Source organism: Barbus barbus (genome assembly GCF_936440315.1).
Source record: "Barbus barbus genome assembly, chromosome: 32".
NCBI lineage: Eukaryota > Metazoa > Chordata > Actinopteri > Cypriniformes > Cyprinidae > Barbus > Barbus barbus.
In genome coordinates this window covers 28413965-28437755 of record NC_136760.1, presented here as the reverse complement: position 1 = coordinate 28437755, position 23791 = coordinate 28413965, and the positions used below count along the sequence as shown (strand labels likewise).

General features: G+C 35.1%; 1 protein-coding gene across 5 annotated transcripts in view; it reads left to right on the top strand.

Annotated features, from left to right (window-relative positions):
- Nucleotides 1-23791, top strand: part of ctbp2l (C-terminal binding protein 2, like) — a gene marked incomplete at its 5' end in the record, with an annotated part of 43472 nt that overhangs the window by 8336 nt on the left and 11345 nt on the right. For 2 of the 5 annotated variants that reach the window (XM_079388438.1, XM_079388437.1), the window contains one exon: nt 12401-12573. In XM_079388438.1, the coding sequence (XP_079244564.1) occupies nt 12516-12573 (58 nt within the window). Of the gene's footprint in view, nt 1-12400; nt 12574-18871; nt 20259-23421; nt 23483-23791 lie in introns of those variants that run through there. The other 3 variants (XM_079388436.1, XM_079388435.1, XM_079388439.1) reach the window with 2 other exon arrangements.

The window sequence follows — 23791 nt, the reverse complement described above, 5'->3', positions numbered from 1 at the left end:
AATGCTGATTACATTAAACTTTTTAAGCTTGCTCAGCTTTTCTTTTTTTTTTTTTACAGTATGCTATGATTATGGTATGCGTATATACAATACTACCATTCAAAAGTGTGCTCTGTGAGACTTTAAACAGACTTTACTGAGAATGCTGGTGTGTAACAACACATAACACAAGATAATCATCAACGACGGAGCGACTGGAATAAGGAGTATAAATACAGATGGTAAACGAGGGAAATAAACAGGAACAGCTGGACAGGGATTAACTAATCAGAAACCATGGTAACTAATGAGAGCTCATAACTGACATGACAGAAACTGAACTAAACTGAACATAATCATGGGACATATTATTAGAATTTAAAATACCTGTTTTCTATGTAAATATCTGTTAAACTGTAATTTATTTCTGTGATGCGCAGCTGAATTTACTGCAGTCTTCAGTGTCACATGATCTTCAGAAATCATAATAATATACTGATCTTTGCAACATTTCTTTTGTAACATTATCAATGGCTTTACTACCACTTTTCATCAATTTAATGCATGCAAATCTTAATTTCTTTAAAAAAAACTTACTGATATGCACACATGTATTGTTTTTTAAAGAAATTAATATTTTTGTTATGCATTAAATTGATCAAAAGTGACAGAATACAGTTTAATGATAGCAAATGAGATGTACTAAAAAAAATCTGAAATTAAACACTTAATTGAGTTTTTCAGTGATAAATCTGCATCTGAGGTGCCACTAGTTGCATGCGACAGATCGGCCAATCAGGCGCCAGGCGTTGTGTGTAGAGTGGCTGTGATTGGAGGGTTCTGGTTGCTTGTGGTCTGCAGAAGGGCCAATATTGTCTTTGCGCTGTAATCTAGCACTGGGAAATTGATTTGTTTGTTGCATGCAGAAGTCGGCTCATGAAAAATGGATAAATGTCAGCCTCCCTCGTGTGACCATAAAGACAAATAAATGAGGCTCGCTGTGCATCTGTCAGTGCAGTAATTGTGAGCGGCTGCTTTGCATTTCAGCGTGGCGTTCTGTAATTAACCTGCTGTGACCCGATGGAGAGCCTTCATTAACCTGTGCTGATGAAAGACGAATGTGTGGCGTTTGCTGATGTGAAGCTGACAGGTTCGTCTGTCCATCATGTTTACCTGAGACAGGTAACTCAGACAGGAAGTGCTTGGATGATGCGTCAGAGATTGTCTTAGCCTATAGGAAGAGGAGAGGCTCTGGATTTCTTTACTATTGGAGAAAGCGGAACGTAGGGGTGTGCGATAGCCTATATATCGTCTGCGATAATATCGTAATTGTTGTTTTAACGATGTGTGATTTGACATTATCGAGTAGCCTATTTTGCAAAAACCATTGAAAACACACTTAAAGAGCGCATTAATCGAAGTCTAGAGTAGTGCGCTTATATTATAGCGTGTTCCTTCACTGCATGAGTCAGTCTATTAAAATACATTTAGAATGATCACAAATTCAAGATATGGGGACAGAAAATGTAGATATTTATATCATTTCATATAGTCAATCAATATCACACAAAGAGTGCCATTTCTTTCTCCAAAAATTACCATGATTACCAACATAATATTGATTTGTTTTACAACAGTTCAAAAAACAAGAAGTTAATTAAGAGACTTACGTTTTAGACACTATATTGCCTGTTTTTGCTGTATTTCGACAACAATAATAATTCCAAACACAGCCACAGCACTGTTTTGCGTCTCTGAGCAACATGATGGTGATTCGTTCCTGAATGAATCAATCGTTTAAATGATTCGGTTCAATCGCAATGACTCACTTATTTACAGTGAGTTGCTGCCACCTGGTGGCTGTTTTAATTTGACTTTTTATTATGTAAATAATTTCATTATAATATTAAATGTTATTTATGCAGTTGTAATGATGTTATGTCCTGCATTAAAGAGTGTGTAAATGCATCTAAACATTACTTCAGACGCAGCTTCTGTGTTTCCTCTGCATTGTAAAGATGGAGTTTGTTGAGACATATTTCATTTTCTTGGTAACAGCCCAAATGTCTTATTATTCTATTTCAATGATTAAATTAAGAATTTGACTCAAAACATAAAGCACACTTTTCGAAAAATGGCTTTATAATGCTAAAAATGCCCATAAAAGGTAAAAATCCATTTAAACGTATTGGAAAACGTATTATTAATTTCTATCAGTGTGAACTGAACACCACACAGAATATGAAGAATATCATAAACTGTAGGAGTCAGCTGTTCACGACAGTCCTTAAGATACCAGCACAATAACACACTCAGAAAAATATCGTCTAATTATCGCTATCGATAAAATTTTTTTGGTCAATATCGCACACCTAACTTGGATGATCATTACAGCATCGACGTCATTGAGTTTCAGTCAGAGTTGTGCGACACTCAGTCGTTTACGGATCCCATAGGAATGAAGCTGTAAGCGTTCATGCCAAGAACTCTGCTCATGTGTTTGCATGATGCATTTAAAAGTTAATGACCAAACGTATCATTATAAAAGTTTACAGTGTTGCTGCAGATGAAATATAATGTGGATAATATTCAATTAATATTTTTTAATCAGGTTAGACATTGATTATTTATCACTCAAATCCCTTTCTCTACCTGTCCGTTGGTCGCCATGTAGTTTTTTTTACCATTTTTTATGCATGTTTGTAGTTCTAATCGAATCCCCGTCCACCGGGCAATGTGTTGAGGGCAATATTAGCCATTAGAGTGTGCATCGATCTGCACTTCGAATTCTAACCGTGGCTAACACCTAATGGATGTGTAACAGTAGCTATATTTTGTAATTTGTTTGTTGGTTGTAATTTGTTTATTTTCCATGCTGATTTACTGATTCACCCAATTTCTTTTTTTCCCAAATCATCATCTGGTGATTTTATTTTATTTTTTTCATATCACAATATATATCGCAGAAAAACAAAATATCGCAATGTGAGTTTTTTCCAATATCGTGCAGCCCTAATTCATAACATATTTACCTTGAATTTTATTTAATTTGACAACCAAATTTTGACATTTAACTTTTGTTGTTTTACTTTGGGAAGAAAAAAATTAGTTAAAGATTGCAAAAAGTGTTCTTCTAATAAATAATGAATTGAATAAATAAACAAGTATTATTTACATGATAAATAATTATAAAAAATAATAAAATAATGTGTTAAAACAATAAATAAATAAGAATTATTTACATAATAAATGATTATAAAAAAATTATATATTATATATTTATCAAATAATTTATATAAATAAATAAATGCAAGACTGTTGTAATTGATTTGATTAAAAATAATAAATAAATAAGATAAATAAAATTGTATGAATATATTTCATAAAAAAATTATAATAATTGATTAAAATAATAAATACAAAATTTATTGTAATACATAACTAATTAATTAAAATTTAAAATAAATTTGAATTTAAACAAACAACCCAATCAATCAATCAATCAAACAAACAACAGAAGTCTATTGACTGACTGACTGATTGATTGATTGATTGATTGATTGATTGATTGATTGATTGATTGATTGATTGATTGATTGGTTTTTGCTATATCTTGTTTCAGTATGTCGAACACAGAAAATAGAAAACTTGTCCTTGTTTTCTGAGTTTGACAGTCACTACTTCAACATTTTTCTGAATAACTCATTTTGTGTTTTACAGAAGAAAAGTCTCCGAAGCAGGTAGAGTTGATGATTTATATTTTTATATTTGAGTGAGTTATTCCTTGAGGATGAATTAGAGTCGATCAGATGATGTGAAATCCCAGTGCGTTCTCTCTCATCGTCTGGTTCGTCTTCACTGGGTTTCACAGCGACGGATGTCAGGGGTTTTGCTGCTGATTGATTTTCTGATTGAGATGCAAACATCTGCTCAGCTCTTATGAGCTTTGAATATCATTTATTATACAGTATCTCCCCTTCAGATCATCTAATATCAATTACAAATGTGATTTACACTGTTACAAGAGCCAAGAGCGTCAAACGGGGCCCAAGGGAGTGATGGGGGATTATTTAAATAATAAATATAAATTAGATTAAAATAAATAATTGACAAATAATAATTTTAATAGTAAATTAATTAATTTAAATCAATTTTATTAAAATAACAAATGGTGTTATTTAAATAAATACATGTATAAATTAGATTTAAATAAAAAAATTATTTGTTTCATTATTCATATATTTTGATTATGTATTTGTTTTGATTATTTAAATAGATGTATAAACAAATGGGATTTTAATAAATAACTGATTATTAAAATAATTCATTTAAATAACATTTTATTAAAATAACAACCGGTACAAATAAGTAAGTAGTTAAATAAGTAAATACATTTATAAATAAAAATTATGTATTTATTTGATTATTTAAACGTTTTGATCACAAATTTGTTTTGAATAAATAAACAAACAAACAAACAAATAAAATTGATTTAAATAAATAAATAACATAAAATAACAGCATAGAACTATAGTGAGTAAAAATAAAAATGTAATCACGTAACAACACATATTTATCATATTAATTTTTCACAGTATTAATTGGGCCTTCATGTATGTAAACATATACAGCTGCCTTTTACATTTTAGGATAGGGGTCCGTTACCAAAGATTGAAATGTGCTGTTCCAGCATCAGTTTCTGTTAAATATTTATAACAGACTCCATGTCTGCATTAAGTATCCAGTGCTATTAAACATGCTCAGGCAGGGGTGAAGGGTTACATTATTAGAGAAAGCAGTTGTGGTCATTCTGGTGTATTTCTGCAGTAGATTAAGTCAGAGCGACTGGATCAGATCCTTCAGATCAATGATTAGCAAACGCTGTCGTGTCCCGTTCAAAGAGACCCCTGGGCTTTGATCTTCACACACACACACACACACACACACTACACACACACTCTCTCACACACACACACACACACACACACACACACACACACACAGACAGGTGCCATAGCAACCAGGAGGGCTTCGCCGTGGCAACGGGAGGCTGTTCATGCTGAATGATTCCTCAGATCAAGTGTCTTCTTGTTATTTTTGTCAAAGATGTACATTGAATAATAGTTGATATAGTATATATAGATATAGAGTCTTTAAATACTATATCAGCCTGGCTTTCTATGTAGATGTACATCAGGATCTGAGCCAGCGAACACCACCAGAAAGCCCTGGCATTGGGAGTTTGCACAGGCAAGCGTCAGTCACATTTTTATCAGAAAACATCAGAAATCAATAACTTGACAGGTTTTTGCTCCGTTACAACACACTGTTAATTAATCTGTTAATTATTCTGTTAATTAATTAATTTAAAAAAAACATTAAACATTAATTCCTACATATGATGACTTTAATATAGTATGTTGAGTGTTTTTTAATTTTTGGATTAAATATCAGAATATCAATAAAAAAAGTCTATAAAAAACACAAATATTTATGTAAATAATTCATGATATTTGTTCTGAAATATTATTTAAATAAATATATAAATTTGATTAAAATAAAAATTTATTTAAATAAATAAATAACAAATATTTATAGGTTAATAACTCGTGATATGTGTTCTGAAATATTATTTACATAAATATATAAATTTGATTAAAGTAAACACTTGATTTAAATAAATAACATCCAACAATACAGTACTGTAAAATGTAATGATGTAATGCAATACAAACTAAATATTTTAGATGTGTTCTTTTTTACTTAAAAAATGTGCACATCATCTTATAATTTCCCAGAATTCCCTGGGTGACCCTTCGCATTATTTTCCATTTTTGTATTAAACTGAAATATTTACAGGTTGTTCTGTACATTTTTTCAGAATTATTCTGGATACATGTATCCTCTCTCTCTCTCTCTCTCTCTACGGTATGCTTTCTACAGTTAGATGCAGAAATGTGTATGTTTTTGAGTTTTCCTGGAGTCAGGTGCTCAGAGGTCAGTACTGAATCATATTAATCACTGGGAGCTTGGACTATTATTAGTGGCTCCTGTATTAACTGGACTCAGCAGTTTCCCTGCTGCAGTCTCATTACGTTTACAGTGCCGGCAACACAAGAAATTAATTGGAGGCGTTGCGATGGTTGGATAAATCAGCCCGGGGACGACAGCTTTATGCGCCGCAGCACGAAAGGAGGGCTTTCACTTTAATAGGACAAGATAAAAATGTTGGGACCGGAGTTCTTCAGTCTGTGTGTGACGGGCAGTGTTGGGTAAGTTACTTTCAAAAAGTAATTAATTACAGTTACTAATTACTTCATCAATATTGTATTTAAATTACTTTACTAATTACTCTATCTGAAAAGTAACTTAGTTACTCAATAAGTAACTTAATTATTCAAATCGCTAATTAGGCTACATCTTAAAATCCCTATAAACCTTAATAGAAATTAAACTCTATATTCTTTCAATTCGAGTCAAACATAGAATAGTTTAGCCTTTTAGCTTTAAAACAACTGTAATACTTAAACATTTTTATGAAAAAAATGTAACCACCTTTGGTTAACAAATAGAAATACTCTGCAAAATATCTGAATAACAAAAAGGCTTAAAAGTTAAACAATACATTTCAGTTTGGCAAGATGTTCAGGAAAAACCCAACTAGTAAAATCTGTACAGGTTTATGTCAAAATAACACGTTAACTAATGTAGGAAAGAATAAATTACAGAAATGATCTCTGCTGAATAATGTCAGATCGCGCTGTTCTTATGAGGTAAATTTCTCATAGCAGGTCTTCTTTCAAAAATTATGAATATTAGATGATTTTTTTTCTTTCTTAATATTTTACTTTTTTTTGTATCTAGGTGAGGGCATATGCGCGCAGGTGACTGCATATAATGAGCTCAGACACGGGAAAGACTGTACCTTGCTTTAGTTTCATACAGATTGCATAATCAGAAACATTAGTTTTTAATTTGAATTCGTTCAAGTGTCAAGTAGACACTTCAAGATTTTTAGATTCTATTGATTTTAGTCTTATATGTATCTGAGTCAGAGCCGGCGCCAGGGCACCTCCATCAGAGGGGCATTTGAATTTCTGAGGGGGGGCACAAATCACGTTTTGTGTGTGTGTGTGACGGGTGGGGGGGGTTCGGGGTGGGGTGGGATGGGAAGCGTGCAATCTGTGATTGCGTGCAGTTTCTGACGCTCGCTAAAGCGTGCAATCGCTTTCTTATGTGCGCTGTTTTACCGGTTTCACTTTCGCTTTCGAAACGATCACGTTCAGCAAGAAGGGGAGAGGATGGAAAGTGGGGGCACCGTAACTCTGCCCGCGAATGCCCCCTCTTGGTGCCGGCCCTGATTTGAGTATTTAAGGTTTCTCTGTGAATCAGGAAAATCTGAAAGTGAACGCACCCGCACGCGGAGGGTTAAAGCCGCTGCATTCAATATCTTTAGACTGTAAATTTAGATTTCAAATTCAATATTGCTTTTAGAACTGTTGAAATTATTTACTGTATGTAACGCAAGTACTTTATAAGTAACTGTAATTAAATTACCTAAAAATGAACAGTAATCCCTTACTTTACTTTTTCAGTGGATAAGTAATTTAATTACAGAAACGCGTTACTTAGTAACGCGTTACACCCAACACTGGTGACGGGTGACAGTAACTCTCTCCTAACTCATGCATACGGATATTTCATGGCCAGAATCGCTCATTTTTGGGGGGTTTGTGTTTTATTCCAGTCTCTCAGCTTGTAAATTTGGCTAAAAGAGGCTCTGTGCGGGGAGATATATTTCATTGCGACAGGTCAGCAGCGCCTATAAAAGAGTCCCGTATACGCTTGACTTGAGTGTAATAAAGCGTCTCAATCTCTCAGGATGGTGACCTCTGAACCCTGCACCTCTCAGCGATGCTGTTGAAGGATCCTGTGCATTTAGAGGACGTTTGTGTTTTTAACATTAAGGCTGATTGTGTGAAATATGAGCCGCTCTCTTTGATTTGTCCTAATGCTTATTTATACAGCACTTTATACAATACAGATTTACAGTAATATGAAAATAACAGCATCACTGTTGCAATATTTTTTAAATAGGTATCAGTGTAGTTCAGTTTCGACTATAAAGCAGCTTTACAAGAGACAATGCCATTATTAATTATTATAACTTTATTTTGTGGCATGTGTTATTTTAGTATCATTCAGATACTATTTTTATTGATATTTTGAATTAGCTATATTTGTTTCATTTTCAATTTAATTTTAAAAATTTTATTTATTTATTGTTTTGTTTTTTAGTTTGTTTTATAATAAATATGGATATAGTGCTCGTTCTTAGTTAATTTAGTACATCATTAAATTAAATAAAAATGACAGCCCTGGGAATTAATTGAATTAAAATATATATTTTTAAATAATTTATTTCATTTCAGTTAATGTTTATTTTATTTTATTTTTTTCCCTGGTAAAATCATAAAAATGGTTTACTTAAAATAAATGTTAACTGAAATAAAATAAAATTTAAAAAAGCTTAAAAACAATTTTTTTTATTTCACCTAATTTAATTTATTTTGTTTACTAAAATAAATGAAACTGAATAAGCGAATATTTATTAAATAAAAAGTGTATATATATGTAAAATGACAAAACGCAATAAAATTTATAAAAATGTATTAAATTGAAGTAAAAAAAAACTATATTAGTAAAAACTATAATAGTATATCAATAGTGCTAAATTAAGTTGCAAGCTAGAGTGATATAATGTATATATGTACTACACAAAATAAATACAATATATGATATATTATGACTTTCTGTAAAGCTGCTTTGAAACGATGTGTTGTGAAAAGTGTTTTACAAATAAATATGACAATGGTGCATTATTTTTTTTCTATTCTTTGGACACTATTTTGAACAGTTTACAGTACATACAGTACAGTGCTGTGTGTGTGTGTGTGTGTGTGTGTGTGTGTGTGTGTGTGTGTTTGCTGTCAAAGACAAACTGAGATCAGCTTTGACCAACAAATGCAAAGAAACATAAAGAACAGCAGAAACACACACACGCCGCCGGGCATTCTGGGAATGCTGAGAGCTCAGTCTGGTTCAGTGTGTGAGAGGTGTGTTTGACCCTGTGACCTTCAGAGTTGAAACGAAGGCCACCAGTGAGAGAAACACAACCCTGGTGAGAGAAGAGAGGCGCCACATGACCTGAGTGTGTGTGTGCGCGTGTGTGTGTGTGTGTGTGTGTGTGTATTTCATGCAATAATCTTATTCACTAACCGCAGTCCAGTTTAAGCGATCAGTGAATCAGTGCTGCTGTGAGTATTTTAATGAGTTAATTGAGCACAAACACACCTCTTTTGATGTAAATGAGGCTGGTTTTGTTGTGCAGCTCATTCACAAATCTCAGCTCTGTTCATCTGTAGTGATTACTGCTGCACTTTCTGTGAGTAAATAGCATTTCTATTTAAAAGAGATGTTTGTGTAGATGTAATTTGTCAGATGATGTTCCTTTCATCCATGTTTTAGTGAATTATGCACTTAATCAATGGCGTTATCAGCAGCAGTTCAATCAGAAGCATTGATGTGTTCGCTGAACTTCTGACAAACGTTGGTATTGGTATCAGATCGATACTAGCCTGATGAAATCAATACTTTAGGTTAATTTTCTCTTCTCTACACGCAGTACAACTCTGAGCTACAAAAGAAATGAAAAGAGGAGGAAGGAAATCCTTCACATAGTACATAGTGTATATAACTGTATACTGAATTTGTTCTTTTTATACAGTATCACTGTCTTCAACCATTAAGCCACATTAAGTATTTTCTTTATAATGGTTTTCTATCAGAGGAAAACACCTAACATGCATGCATTTGTGTTCATATCTTGGGCTGCTTGCCTGTATAGTTTGCATCATCAGTAAGGTGTTTACTGAGTTTGGCCTTTTAATATTACTTTCTTAATGCATTAAGCCACTTATAATTTTCATTATAATGGTTTTCTATGATAGTAAAATGCTTAACATGTAATTAACATGTTTGCATATATATTCTGGGCTCAGCTGCTTGCCACATATTATATTTTATTAACAAACTGTATACCAAATTTGGTCTTTTTATATACTGTCTTTTAATATTACATTCTTAATTTACTAAGCCAAGTGGTTTTTTCTTTATAACTCTTTTCTACGGGAGGAAAATGCATTGCTTTCAAAGTCCTTTCAGAAAGGCAAAGAATACCCAAGTAGCTTTAAGGTGAATGCAATATTTTAGTCATATCAACATTAGTTATTGTTAATTTTCAAAGTGTAATTGGTCCTTTAAATGCATGTTTTTTCAAAGGAAAAGTATCGTTATTGGTATCTGGCCCTGTATTCATCTCTAGTTAATCAGGTTTTGGAGGTCTGTTCCAGGATCAGAGATGAATGGCTGTTTTTTGGGGGGTTTGTGGGAGATCAGCACTTTTATTCTGCTGTTAATGCAGCGACTCACCTCACAGCAGTTTCTGACCACATTTTATTCACCGTTCTGTGTTTTTTGAGGTCAGTGTTGTGTTTTACAGGTCTGTCACAGCATTTGTAGAGGCTGACGGGGTTAAGATGCATCGTGGTTGAATATTAGTTTATCATCTTATTAAGGTTTAATGTGTGATGCTTTTTAAGGCTCAATAGAACTGAACGAGATATAATAAAATACAATGAATTGTTTTATTATGTATGTTATTTTATTTTATTTTGTTTACTTTAGGTTTAATACGTGATTTATTTTCAAGGCTTACCAAAGCTGATCAAGAGAAATAGTAAAGTAATAGTAAAGTATTAGTAGAAATATTATTTATTATAGTATTTATTATATAGTATATTATATAGTATTTATTTATTCATTCATTCGTGTCATACATTTTTATTATTATTTTTTTTTTAATGTGTGATGTTTTTTAAGGCTCAATAGAACAAAAAAAAAAAAAGTTTTAATATTTATTTTGTTTTGTTTTATTTTATTTACTGTAGATTTAATATGTGCTTACCCAAGCTGATCAAGACACAATTAATAAAATGTTTTTAGTATTTATTTATGTAGTCATTCATTCATTTTATTTTATTTTGTTTTGTTTTGTAATATGTGATGTTTTTTCAAGGCTAACCAAAACTGAACAAGATACAAATAATAATAATTTATTTTTAGTATTAATATTAAAATGAGGGAATTAGGAAACATCTCCCTATGGCAGTCCCTGTATGTCTATGCGGTTACGGCCAGTTACTTTGAGACTGAAGTGGGAAAATATCATTGTAATATTAGGTCACAAAAAGCATGGTTTTGCTGATGTCACATGCCAGGGAAGATGTTTCTGAACGTCAGATGTTGAGTATTTGATGGTGATCTCACAGTAATATCCTTCAACACACATCTCTTTCTTCCTCCTCTGAATGATGCGTTTCTTCATTTTCTGTCTGAAATGAGACGTCGGAGCGTCTAAAGAGGATTTCAGTCTGCAGGTGGTTTGACCTTTTAAATTATTCACACACATCAATGAATCCACTGACACACACACACACACACACACACACACACACACACACACACACAGGATGAATGTGAGTTTGCTTCTGTAAATCCTCATGTTCCTCACGTGTCCTGAAGAAAATCATACATGCTGCACGTCTCAGTTCACAAACCCAGAAGCTGTTTCTCTCTCTCTCTCTCTCTCTCTCTCTCTGTGTGTGTGTGTGTGTGTGTGTGTGTGTGTGTTTGACCTCTTTGAGTGGACGCTCGGATCTCGCGTCCTCTGCTGGTCACTGTGTGTCATTACACTCAAGATGCTGTTGCACTACAGTTTTTTCAGCTGCTTACACACATTTTCAAAACTTTGCCTCTTTTTATCAAAACTTTACACACAAATCCAAGAATTGCACACAAAATGCCTCACATCTCTTGCAAAATGAAGCGCTGCATTCAAAATATCACAAACACATCTCAAAAGCAAACATCTGCAAACACCTTCACCAGAATATTAATTCCTGTTAGATTTGTATGTGTTACATAGAGAGTTGTGTGTTGTAAAAAGTGTTTAATGAAATTGAAAACTGAAGGCTGAGAATTAGTGTCTGGTTTTGTAGATTTGGTGTGTGCTTCTGCTGTTTGAGTGACAGCTTTCAGAAACTGTGTGACAAGGAAAGATTTTGTGTGGAAGCAGCTGAAAAACACTGTAAATGCATTTGTGCTAATTTTAATATGAGAAGAGCTTGTGCATTCAGAAGAACACTCGTAAAATGTGTATTTGTGTTTGTTTGACTCATTTCTCAGTCTAAATAAGTCACTTGCATGCTAAAGAATAACAGAGTGTGATTGTGAACTCTGTGCATGCTGTGCAATGTGTTTCCCGGCTCTAATCGTGTGTGTTTTTGTGTGTTTAACGCAGGTGTTCTGAGGGGTGATGCCCCGCTCGACCGGATCATCAGTGTGCTAGACGTCAGAGACAGACGCGTGTGTGTGTGTGTGTGTGTGTGTGTGTGTGTGTGTGTGTGTGTGTCAGCATGGCTCTGACCGACAGACACAAAGTCAAGAGACAACGACTCGACAGAATCTGTGAAGGTGAGACTCTTTTATTCTGCTCATGATCTCAATCTGTTTCATTTTCAGGCCCAGACTGAATCTTTTCACGCATTTTGGGGAAAATGCTGAATTCTGTGTATTTAAACACTGCACTGCAACTTATGCACACTTGATTATTTATTTAATATATTTATTTTATTTATTTGTTTATTTTTAGCTGGGTTGTGCAAAATTCAGAATTTAGGAAAAGGCTCTCCTTAAATTAATGAGTGTGAATTTGCATACTATATACTATTCATATTTATATACTATTTATTCATATTTTGAACTAGATTTTATTTTTGTATTTTGTTTTCATATTATTTTTAGATACATTTTCCTTTATTTTAATATGTGCATGAAATAGGAGCTCCCCACAGTTTCTCTGAGAAAAACATAATTTTTATTATTTCTTTAAATATTCCTATTGAGGTTTGATTTATTTTCATTTCAGTTTTAGTTCAAATTTAAATTTTTCTTTATTTCCTCATAGCAATTTTAGTGCTGCAACCTAAACTTATTTCAGTTTGTTGCCAAGGCAACATTCCTATTTTTTTTTCCTAATTGAAGTTTTTCACCTATTATTTGTATTTAACTGCAATTTATGTCACCTTTATTTTAATTTATAAACCTGTTTTAATAGTTTTCGTTTTAGTTTAATAACCCTGATTGGAGTTTGAATTACTGAATAATATTCGTCTATCTGTAATTCTACTGTACTTCAAGGCTTTTTTCCAAACTCTTTCCGAGGGCTTTGTCAAGACAGGTTTGTCATTACTTTACCTTTCTAGTTCAAAACTACAGTTTTTACAGAATTTCTTTATATGTGTCCCTGCAGCACAAAAGCAGTCATCAGTAGCACAGGTATATCTGTAGCAATAGCCAACAATACATTGTATGGATCAAAATTATACATTTCTCTTTTATGACAAAAATCATTAGGATATTAAGATCATGTTCCATGAAGATATTTAGTAAATTTCCTAATATATCAAAACTTAATTTTTGATTAGTAATATGCATTGCTAAGAACTTCATTTGAACAACTTTAAAGGAGATTTTCTCAATATTTAGATTTTTTTGCTCCCTCAGATTCCAGATTTTCAAATAGTTGTATCTCAGACAAATATTGTCCTATCATAACAAACCATACATCAATGGAGAGATTATTTAGTCAGCTTTCGTGTGATTGTATAAATCTCAATTTTAAAAAATGGACCCTTATGACTGGTTTTATGATCCAGGGTCACATATTTCAATTCATTGTAATTTTACTTCCTTATATCTAAATTTGAATTGCGTTTAAATTTCAAATTCTCAATTTTATTCTGAACGGTGCACAACCTGGTTTAACATTAACTTTGTTATCCAAAGGAAAACATTTATCAGTATGACTTGCTGGTTAATTTGAACTGCGATTCAGTCTCTCTGCGGCGTTTCAGGAAGGAAGTTGATCTCCCACAATCCACTGCAAACTCACATTCATGTCTGTCTCCGTTCTTGATATGAAATCTATTCCTGATGGATAACATCACTGAGATCAGTGTATTACATGAAACATGGCATGTCGTTTAGCAAATCGGCACAAACAAAAATGAGCTCTGGCGGTGTCTGTGGAGAGCCTTGGGCTGGATGACACTCCTGATTAAATCATTACACCGCTTGAGATGTGTTTTGCATAATCCAGCTTGCCTGTTGTCTGGAGATGGAGTACAGATAGTTTAATCAGAGGAACGGCAGGGAACGATCCGCTGCAGGGAAAACGCAGATCTAGCACGTCTGTTGCGCTCGGTACCGATGGGTTTGGAGAGAAAACCTCAGCGTGGCCCCGTTATTACATGCCTTAGGGGTCTAGATGAAGTGCGTTTCAGTCTCCTCTCATCTCGTGGTGTCTTTGCCGATCCCGTCTGTTGCTCCATCTGGCTTCATCTCGTGGCAGGTTGCCTGCGAGGAGGGTTTGAGCGGCAGGCGATGAGGACAGAAGAACACAATCACATGCTGCTGTAGTTACAGGAGGCGTTCTCCAGATGTTCCTCTGCAGCTGTCAATTACTAACATGTGTTTTCCTCTCCAGACTCTTGTGTTAAAATGCTCAGCGCCACTTTAAACTTTCAGCTGCTTTCACACTTTTTCAAAACTGCGCTTCTTTTTTCACAACTTTACACACAAATCCAAGAATTGCACATAAAAAATGCAAAATGCCTCACATCTCTTGCCAAATGAAGCGCTGCATTCAAAATATCACAAACATCTCAAAAGCAAACATTTGCAAACACCTTTGCTGTAATATTAATTCCTGTGTGATACATAGAGAGTTGTGTGTTGTGTTTTGCAAAAAGTGTTTTATGAAATAAAAAACGGAGTCAAAGTCTGAGAATTAGTGTCTGGTTTTGTAGATTTGGTGTGTGCTTCTGCTGTTTGAGTGACAGCTTTCAGAAACTGTGAGACAAGGAAAGATTTAGTGTGGAAGCAGCTGAAAACAAAAACTATAATATATGCTGCAGTCGCAGGAGCCGTTCAGAATATGCAACACAATTGGTTGCATTTTATTACAGTAACTCCCACAACAGTTTCATTGGCCAATAGCTCTGTGGGAGGTGTTTGGATGTAGGTGGTTGCTAAGGCGTTCTCAGTGGTTGCTAGGTGCGCAGGTAACACATTGAGGATGTAAAAACATTGTGGGAACATTGTTTTAAAACAGTTTTCTTGTCGTGATTAGAATGTTATTTCAAGTTTACAAAAATGATTCTTAACAGTGCTCTAACTTTTTTCACCCAAAATTTAATGTTATTTGGATGTTTATTTGTAATATTCTAAGAATGTTAAAATGTCCAATTTTCTTGTCGTAATTAGACTATTATTTAAAGTTTACAAAAACGTTTGTTAGAACATTCTACTAACTTTATTTTTAACCAAAATATAACATTATTCGAATATTTATTTTTAATTTAATTTAACCCAAAATATAACATTATTCGAATATTTAGTTTTAATTTAATTTAACCCGAAATATAACATTATTCGAATATTTAGTTTTCATTTAATTTAACCCAAAATATAACATTATTCGAATATTTAGTTTTAATTTAATTTAACCCGAAATATAACATTATTCGAATATTTAGTTTTAATTTAATTTAACCCGAAATATAACATTATTCGAATATTTAGTTTTAATTTAATTTAACCCAAAATATAACATTATTCGAATATTTATTTTTAATTTAATTTAACCCAAAATATAACATTATTAGAATATTTATTTTTAATTTAATTTAACCCAAAATATAACATTATTCGAATATTTAGTTTTTATTTAATTTAACCCAAAATATAACATTATTCGAATATTTATTTTTTATTTAATTTAACCCGAAATATAACATTATTCGAATATTTATTTTTAATTGAATTTAACCCAAAATATAACATTATTCGAATATTTATTTTTAATTTAATTTAACCCAAAATATAACATTATTCGAATATTTAGTTTTTATTTAATTTAACCCAAAATATAACATTATTAGAATATTTAGTTTTTATTTAATTTAACCCAAAATATAACATTATTCGAATATTTATTTTTTATTTAATTTAACCCGAAATATAACATTATTCAAATATTTATTTTTAATTGAATTTAACCCAAAATATAACATTATTCGAATATTTATTTTTAATTTAATTTAACCCGAAATATAACATTATTCGAATGTTTTTTTATTTCTAAAAACATTACAATGTCCAGTTTTCTTGACGTGATTCTAACATTAAAGGTTACAAAAACGTTTTTACAACATTCTACTGACTTTATTTCATCAAAAATATAACGTTTATTTTTAGTATCATAAGAACATTAAAACATCCAGGTTTCTTGTCATGATTATAACATTATTTAAAGGTTACAAAAATACAGAGTACAAATAACATCATTCCCGAATTTTAATCCAAGAATGTTTTCTCTTAATGTTATAAAAACGTATATATATATCAAATATTAATACATTTACAAGTTTCATAAACGTTATTTTAAGAACATGTTGTGCTGCTAACACTTATATAACTTTCAAAAAACATTATCTGGGTGGTTGTTTACTGGTCCACATTAAAAGAGGCTATTTTAGGGTTTTCCAACACATTCTCATGGCAATTTGTAACTATTTTAAATTATGATGACTAATTTGTATGAATTCGTAACTTATTTGTACATTTTCCTTCCGTCTGCTCATAAAAATCGTTTCTATTTTCTAAAAACATTTCTGTAAGAATCGCGTTGCATAAATTCATACACATTTGCCACGTCATAAAATAGTTACATATTCTCATGAGATCAGGTTGGGTTTTCTTAACTTGCACTAAAGTAACATAAGGCGTTCTTGTCTTTAGATATCTCCCTCCGTCTGTGTAATTCTAAGGGATTTCTTGTTTGTTGTCCATCATGTGATTGCTAAGTAAGTTCTCAGTAAATGCTGTTAACAATGAAGAATTCTGATTCTAAGAATAAAAAGTGCATGCATGTTTTGAATGATTTAATATCATCACGTACATGTTATTGTTAAATCTATTTGTATAATGTTTGTATAAAATTCTTCTTTTGCAGAAAAGTCCTGTGGTAATGTGATTATGATAATACCGCATCACTGGAGACGTGTTTTGCCTTGCTTTTGGTCTGCTGGGTTTATTTTAAGGCTTTGCCTTAAAAGAAGGGTCGGCTCTATTTTCAGGGAGCTGCTGTCAGATATGTTTATGCTTGTTGGGCCGTTCTTGCAGATATTTCCAGACTCTGGAAGGATTGTGAACTATTTATCGTGACACTGACCCGTCAGTGTGTGTAAATGTTCTTACAGTGGACACAATTTGATACGCAGTGAGAAATGAACTACAGGGCAGCTGTTAGACTCTAAGAAAGAGTCTTGTTTGCCGTCAGCGTTTGACTACTTCTCTGTCATTGAGCATTAAGATATTTTACACTTCACACTGTGCCTTAGAAGAACCTTTAGGAAGATAACACACAAACTATGATGAAGAAAGACACAAATTGTCAATAAATAGTTAAATTTATTAATTATAATTGGAATAAACAATTCGTCCTCAGAGTAATATAGCTCACTAGTTACTGTAGATGCTAAGCAGGAGTAATTTAGCCTTTAATATAGAATGTGTAAGCTTATCATATTTTTATTAAACTGTCTTTTCAAACCCTAATCTTGTTATGTAGATCAAATGTGGTTGCTTTATCACTTTTAATTTGAGGTTTGTTTAAACATCTGTATAACCCAAACGAAAACTTCCTTTGGTTTTGTGATACCAATGCATAGAGGTCATTGTTAAAAAAAAAAAAGGGAAAAAATAAAAATGCAAAGTGAAGCAACTTTTGTTGCACCACTTGAAATGAATTAACCCTGAAGTGACACATGTATAGCATGAATATAAACCAAATAGCCCAAACTGTCCACATTATTTGTGAATCTTTGTAAGTGACGTGTTCAGCATTAACGTGTTCTGCCCAGATCTGTGTGAGGATTAACACCGGTTGACTGCATCCTAACACTGTGTAAGACACTGAACTAAATATGCACTATAGAGCTGTATTGGGATCTTTATGGAGAGAAATCAGTCCCTTCATGTTTGGCAGACGTTGGGACACAGTTTGAGATGACGGTTTGAGTGTTTGTCATAGGGGACAGTGGTATTAACTTGGTTTTATTTGGACTAATCTCTCGGTGCTGTAGTGGGGCCAGTAGGGAAGGATAAACCCCTTTGGATTAGCATGAGCCCTTTGCCAATGCGTTGTCCTTCTGTTTTGCCTGTTTTTTACATCTTTCCCTCCCAAATCAAAACCTGATGGCTGAGAGCATCCAGAATCCTGCTCGTGTACAGATGTAAAGTGTTTCCTTGCTGTTAAGTTGGTAAGTTTGTGTTACTGAGATGTCATGTTGTCCTATTCTTCTTCTGTCTGACTTGCTTATGTTTCCAAAGCTAAATAATTCAGGGTTTACCTGCCAGTCACATGATAGTATGACCTCAAGTGATGCAAAAAAAGAAATGTCGGCTAGAGAGCAGGTGAAATGTTACCTCCCTCGCAGACCTTCGTACTGAAACACGAGAAGTGAAATCAAACACCTGCTTTTTCCCCTCCTCACAACCGTCCTCTCTTCTTTCCTCACCCGTGCATGCATTCACTAAACATTAGGTTTTCATTCTGTAGTGTATACGAGCATTTGCAAGGACTCCTCTGTTTGTCGGCTAATGGGTTGCTAACACTGAAACAAACAGCAATCTCTGCAGCATCTTCATGGCTGTCCGTGGCACCGTTCCTCCTCCGGATTACTACCCTTTTGATATTGCTCTATCGGCCCAGCCACCGGAAGATCTGCAGGGCTTTTATAAAGGAAACCAGCACATGCTGAGCAGATCAGGCTTGCATTATGGCCTGGCCACAGGAGGGGTCAGGACCGCTTGGGATCAAGGGCAAGCCAGAGCAACTACTCCTGGTCCTATGCCCGGAGCTCTTCCTCCTCCTCCTCCACCTCCACCTCCTCCTCCCTCGGCTCATGAGATCAGCCGCTTGTACAGGGATTCTCTAGCCATCAAGATGATCCCAGACAGCCAGCGTATTCGCAGTAGAGCCGCTTCACCGGCTTGCTTCGGCATCGAATCCAGATTTCCGGCAGAACACTCTGTATACACCGACGTCAACGGCCTTCCGCTGGACTCTGGATCCACCTGCATAGTAGTGGACCCTACAGCTCCAATCATGGATGGGACTCGAGGGAACCCTGCATACGGCTCTGTATCAACTCAAAGGATGCCTTACGACCCTGCTTACGATCCGGGCGCCACCCATCACCCTCCGGGGGGAGTCACCGTCGACCCCAAGAGAACCGTGGATCCCAGTTTTCTAGCTCTCCTGCGTTCCGAGGGTCTGTCGGAAAGCACCATAACTCTTCTCCTACAGCAAGGGTTCGATTCTACCTCCATGCTTGCAATGATGGAAGACCACGACGTCCACTCCGTCGCTCCCAATTTGGGCCAAGCACGAGTGCTTTCTCGAGTGGTTCTCAATTGCAAGACGGGAGCAACCGGTGCTGCAGTTATGCGAGGTCGTTCTAACAGCTTCAGCCATCGCAATGATCTCTACATGCAGCCTCAGGGACTCGGTATGGATGGAAACCTCATTCAACAGCCTCCCAGCGCCCTGCAATCCGTCTCTCCTAGAATGGGAGAGTTTCTCGGTCGCCGGCCGAGCAGCGCTCCATCTCAGCATCTCCTCGAAACCACAACATATCAAGGGGTTCGCTCGATCGGAGGTCATCCGGTCAGTCCGGGGGGCTACGGCACTCAAACACGACCTTTGTACAACGCCCACACCGGCCTGGCCATGTCTGCCCTGCCTGCTCAACAACAACCTCCGACTACTCCAGGAATGGCACCCAAGACCTTCTCCAGTACGTACAGCCCTATGGAGCTGATGAAGCGCCCTCCAAACCTTCCTCCTCTCTCTCCTTCTCATAGCCTTCATCACAGCCCTCAGTTACTGCGCAAGGGAGTAGCGCCGGTGGAGAGTGCCATGCTTCCGGCATCTTCAGCCCTCCAGTCTCAGGCTCTTAATCCTAACAACAAGCAAACTCGCAGAACCGGACCTCCGGTCATTGTATCCACCATGGCTTCACCTGATACAAGTAACAACCTTATTTCTGTCTTTTCTGGCTGTCCCTACATCTCTCTTGACTAGATTTACCTTTACCTAGTTTTGGGTCTGTACTGGTTGATGTTTAGGCGTTGTTTATTCTTTGCTTCCGCTTCAAATATATTCTACGTGTTCCTTGTTTTTAGTAATATGGATTAGTGATGGGAAACGATTAATCATGATTAATCACATCTAAAATAAAAGTTTTTGTGTATGTGTGTCTCTGGAGCCCAAAAGCAGTCATGAGTAACACAGGTATATTTGTAGCAATAGCCAACAATACATTGTATGGATCAAAATTATACATTTTTCTTTTATGACAAAAATCATTAGGATATTAAGATCATGTTCCATGAAGATATTTAGTAAATTTCCTACCATAAATATATCAAAACTTCATTTTTGATTAGTAATATGCATTAAGAACTTAATTTGAACAACTTTAAAGGAGATTTTCTCAATATTTAGATTTTTTTGCTCCCTCAGATTCCAGATTTTCAAATAGTTGCATCTCAGACAAATATTGTCCTATCATAACAAACCATACATCAATGGAAAGATTATTAATTTTCAGCTTTCGGATGATGCATAAATCTCAATAAAAAAAAAGACCCTTATGACAACAAGGTTTTGTTGTCCTTGGTCACATATAATGTATGTGTGTGTACTGTGTATATTTATCATGTGTATATATAAAGACACACATACAGTATATATTTTGAAAATATTTACATGCATATATTTATATTCATATAATTTATGTTATATTTAAATATATTTAATATATAAACATAACATATTTTTCATAAATATATATACATGCATGTGTGTGTGTATTTATATAGCTATACATAATAAATATGCACAGTACACACACATATATTATGTACACAAAAACGTTTATTTTGGATTAATCACGATTAATCATTACCCAGCGCTAATATGGATGGTGTAGACCGTAAATGCAAAATATTCAGACTGTTTTTAGTAATTCTTAATTGGATACTTTCTGAATATATTTTTGCTAACAGCAGACTTTAAAATATTTGGACGTGCAAAGCAGATTTAGCTAAGTGCTCTGTTTTTAGATCAGGAGACTATATATATATATATATATATATAAAACCCCTCTAGTGCGATTCAGGGTTTGTGATCCTAGCTGAACACTTCCCAAATGACTTGAATTGACTCGGAAATTCTTTGCAGCAGCTTAAGGAATATAGGATGTTTTTTGCAGACCTTGAACTTGAGTGCATTGCTCACTGCGTGTGCATGAATGTGTTTTCAGACCTGCATTTGTGTGTGTTAAACAGAACAGAACAGTGTCACTGCCATAAGTTCAGAGTAATATTGAACTTATAATTCTTTACAAGCAATTTTAACCCGGCCTTTCTTGCTGACATTCAGCCCTTTTGGGTCCATGATTACTGTCCCATGATTAATCTACAAGACTCGCAGTGTTTTCTCTCTCTGTTCAGTTAACAGTGTTTGTTCGAGCTGAGCACTGTACCTCACTGCAGGCCTAATCAGAGTCTTAGAGCCTAAAATCTCATTAGGGTTAATAGGATATGCAAAGACAGTCCTCTAAAAACACATTAGAGTCTCTCGACTGGAGACACACACTGAGAGTCTCGAGAAAACTCACTTGATAAGCCTCACTTGACATTTTAGGTTTTTGGCAAGATTTTACAAGTGAAACGGTGGAGACTGTTCAGGCTAGTTCACCAAACCGCTGATGGTTCATGAAGGCTGTTTGAGGTTCTTCTGTGTGTTACAGTAAATGCACACGAGGACAGTTTGTCAGGCTGAAGGTTGGTGTTCAGGAGGCTGGTGGCAGATGAGTTCTGTTACAGATGACACGTGACTGACTTTCAACATGGATTGAAACATATGGTTAAAATAATGTTAGTTGTTTCAATGTTTAAAAAACGTTGCAACAATTTTAAATGCTAAACGAATGTAAAAAGGCTAACAAAATGCTTACACGTCTACTGAAAGACATTGTAAAAGACAACATTGCAATGTTAATATGTTGATTCAACTTGCAGCATTAAATTAAAGTCAGTGAGTTTCATCAGAAGAATAATACTTCGCTATGAACGCGTTCTTTGTTTCTTCCTTTATTCCTCTCCTGCCATCTTTCTTTGCTTTTTTCTAACTTGCTTTTGTCTTTTCTTACTTTCTTTCTTTCTTTCTTTCCTTCCTTCCTTCCTTCATTTCCTTTCTTTCTTTCTTTCTTTCTTTCTTTCTTTCTTTCTTTCTTTCTTTCTTTCTTTCTTTCTATCTTTCTTTCTTTCTTTCTTTCCTTCCTTCCTTCATTTCCTTTCTTTCTTACTTCCTTCCTTCATTCCTTCCTACCTTCATTTCCATACTTTCTTTCTCTCTTTCTTTCTTTCTTTTTTTTTTTTCTTTCTTCCTTCATTTCCATACTTTGAAGTGACGTGTCGTATGGTGACCCATACTCTGAATTTGTGCTCTGCATTTAACCCATCTAAGTGTACACACAGTAGTGAACATACACCCGGAGCAGTGGGCATTTATGCTGCAGCGCCCGGGGAGCAGTTGTGGGTTCGGTGTCTTGCTCAAGGGCACCTCAGTCGTGGTATTGAGGGTGGAGAGAGCGCTGGACATTCACTCCCCCCACCTACAATCCCTGCCAGCCGGAGACTCGAACCTTCGGGTTGCAAGTCCAACTCTCTATCCATTAGGCCACGACTGCCCACTGAAATGTGTGTGTGTGTATGACTGTGTGTGTGTGTGTGTGTGCATGTTTATGTGGTTTATGAGGACACAAATTTGAGGACACTGCCTATGTCCCCGTAATTCAAAAGGCTTAAAAAACATACTAAATGGTGTTTTTTTGAAAATCTAAAAATGCACAAAGTCTCCTGTGAGGGCTAAGTTTAGGTGTAGGGTTGGTGTAGGGCAATAGCACACACAGTTTGTTCAGTATAAAAACCATTACGCCTATGGAGAGTCCCCATAAACCACAAAAACCAACATGTGTGTGTGTGTGTGTGTGTGTGTCTGTCTGCTTCTGTGTGTGTGTGTGTTTGTTGAGAGGGCGGTGCTCTGCTCTGGCTGCCGGTAGTCTTAAACTCTCTCAGTTGGTTGGTTTCATAAGTAGTTTATTAACGGTGCCGTTAAACAGAGCAGAGTCCGCTGCTCACTGGCAAACACACACCGACCAATCTGACCGGATGGAGCTTGCCGCAGGTCAGTGACACGTGTGTATGTGTGTGTGTGTGTGTGTGTGTGTGTGAGAGACACGTGACCCGCTGGAGGATCATCTGAACCTGCTTACGCCCAGAACACCTGTGGCTGCGGTGCATTTTGGGTAGTGAAGACATATATGGAAGGGTTAATTAGCTTATGTGTGCAGCGGGATGAGTCAGTTTGTGTTTTCAGTATGTGCCCTGTAGAAAGACAGAAGTGATTAAAGACGTATGTGTGTGTGTGGTTATGTAATCTTAAATATAGATCCCACGAGGTTCCTCAGTGAGATGTGAGTTTATATCGCTCGCT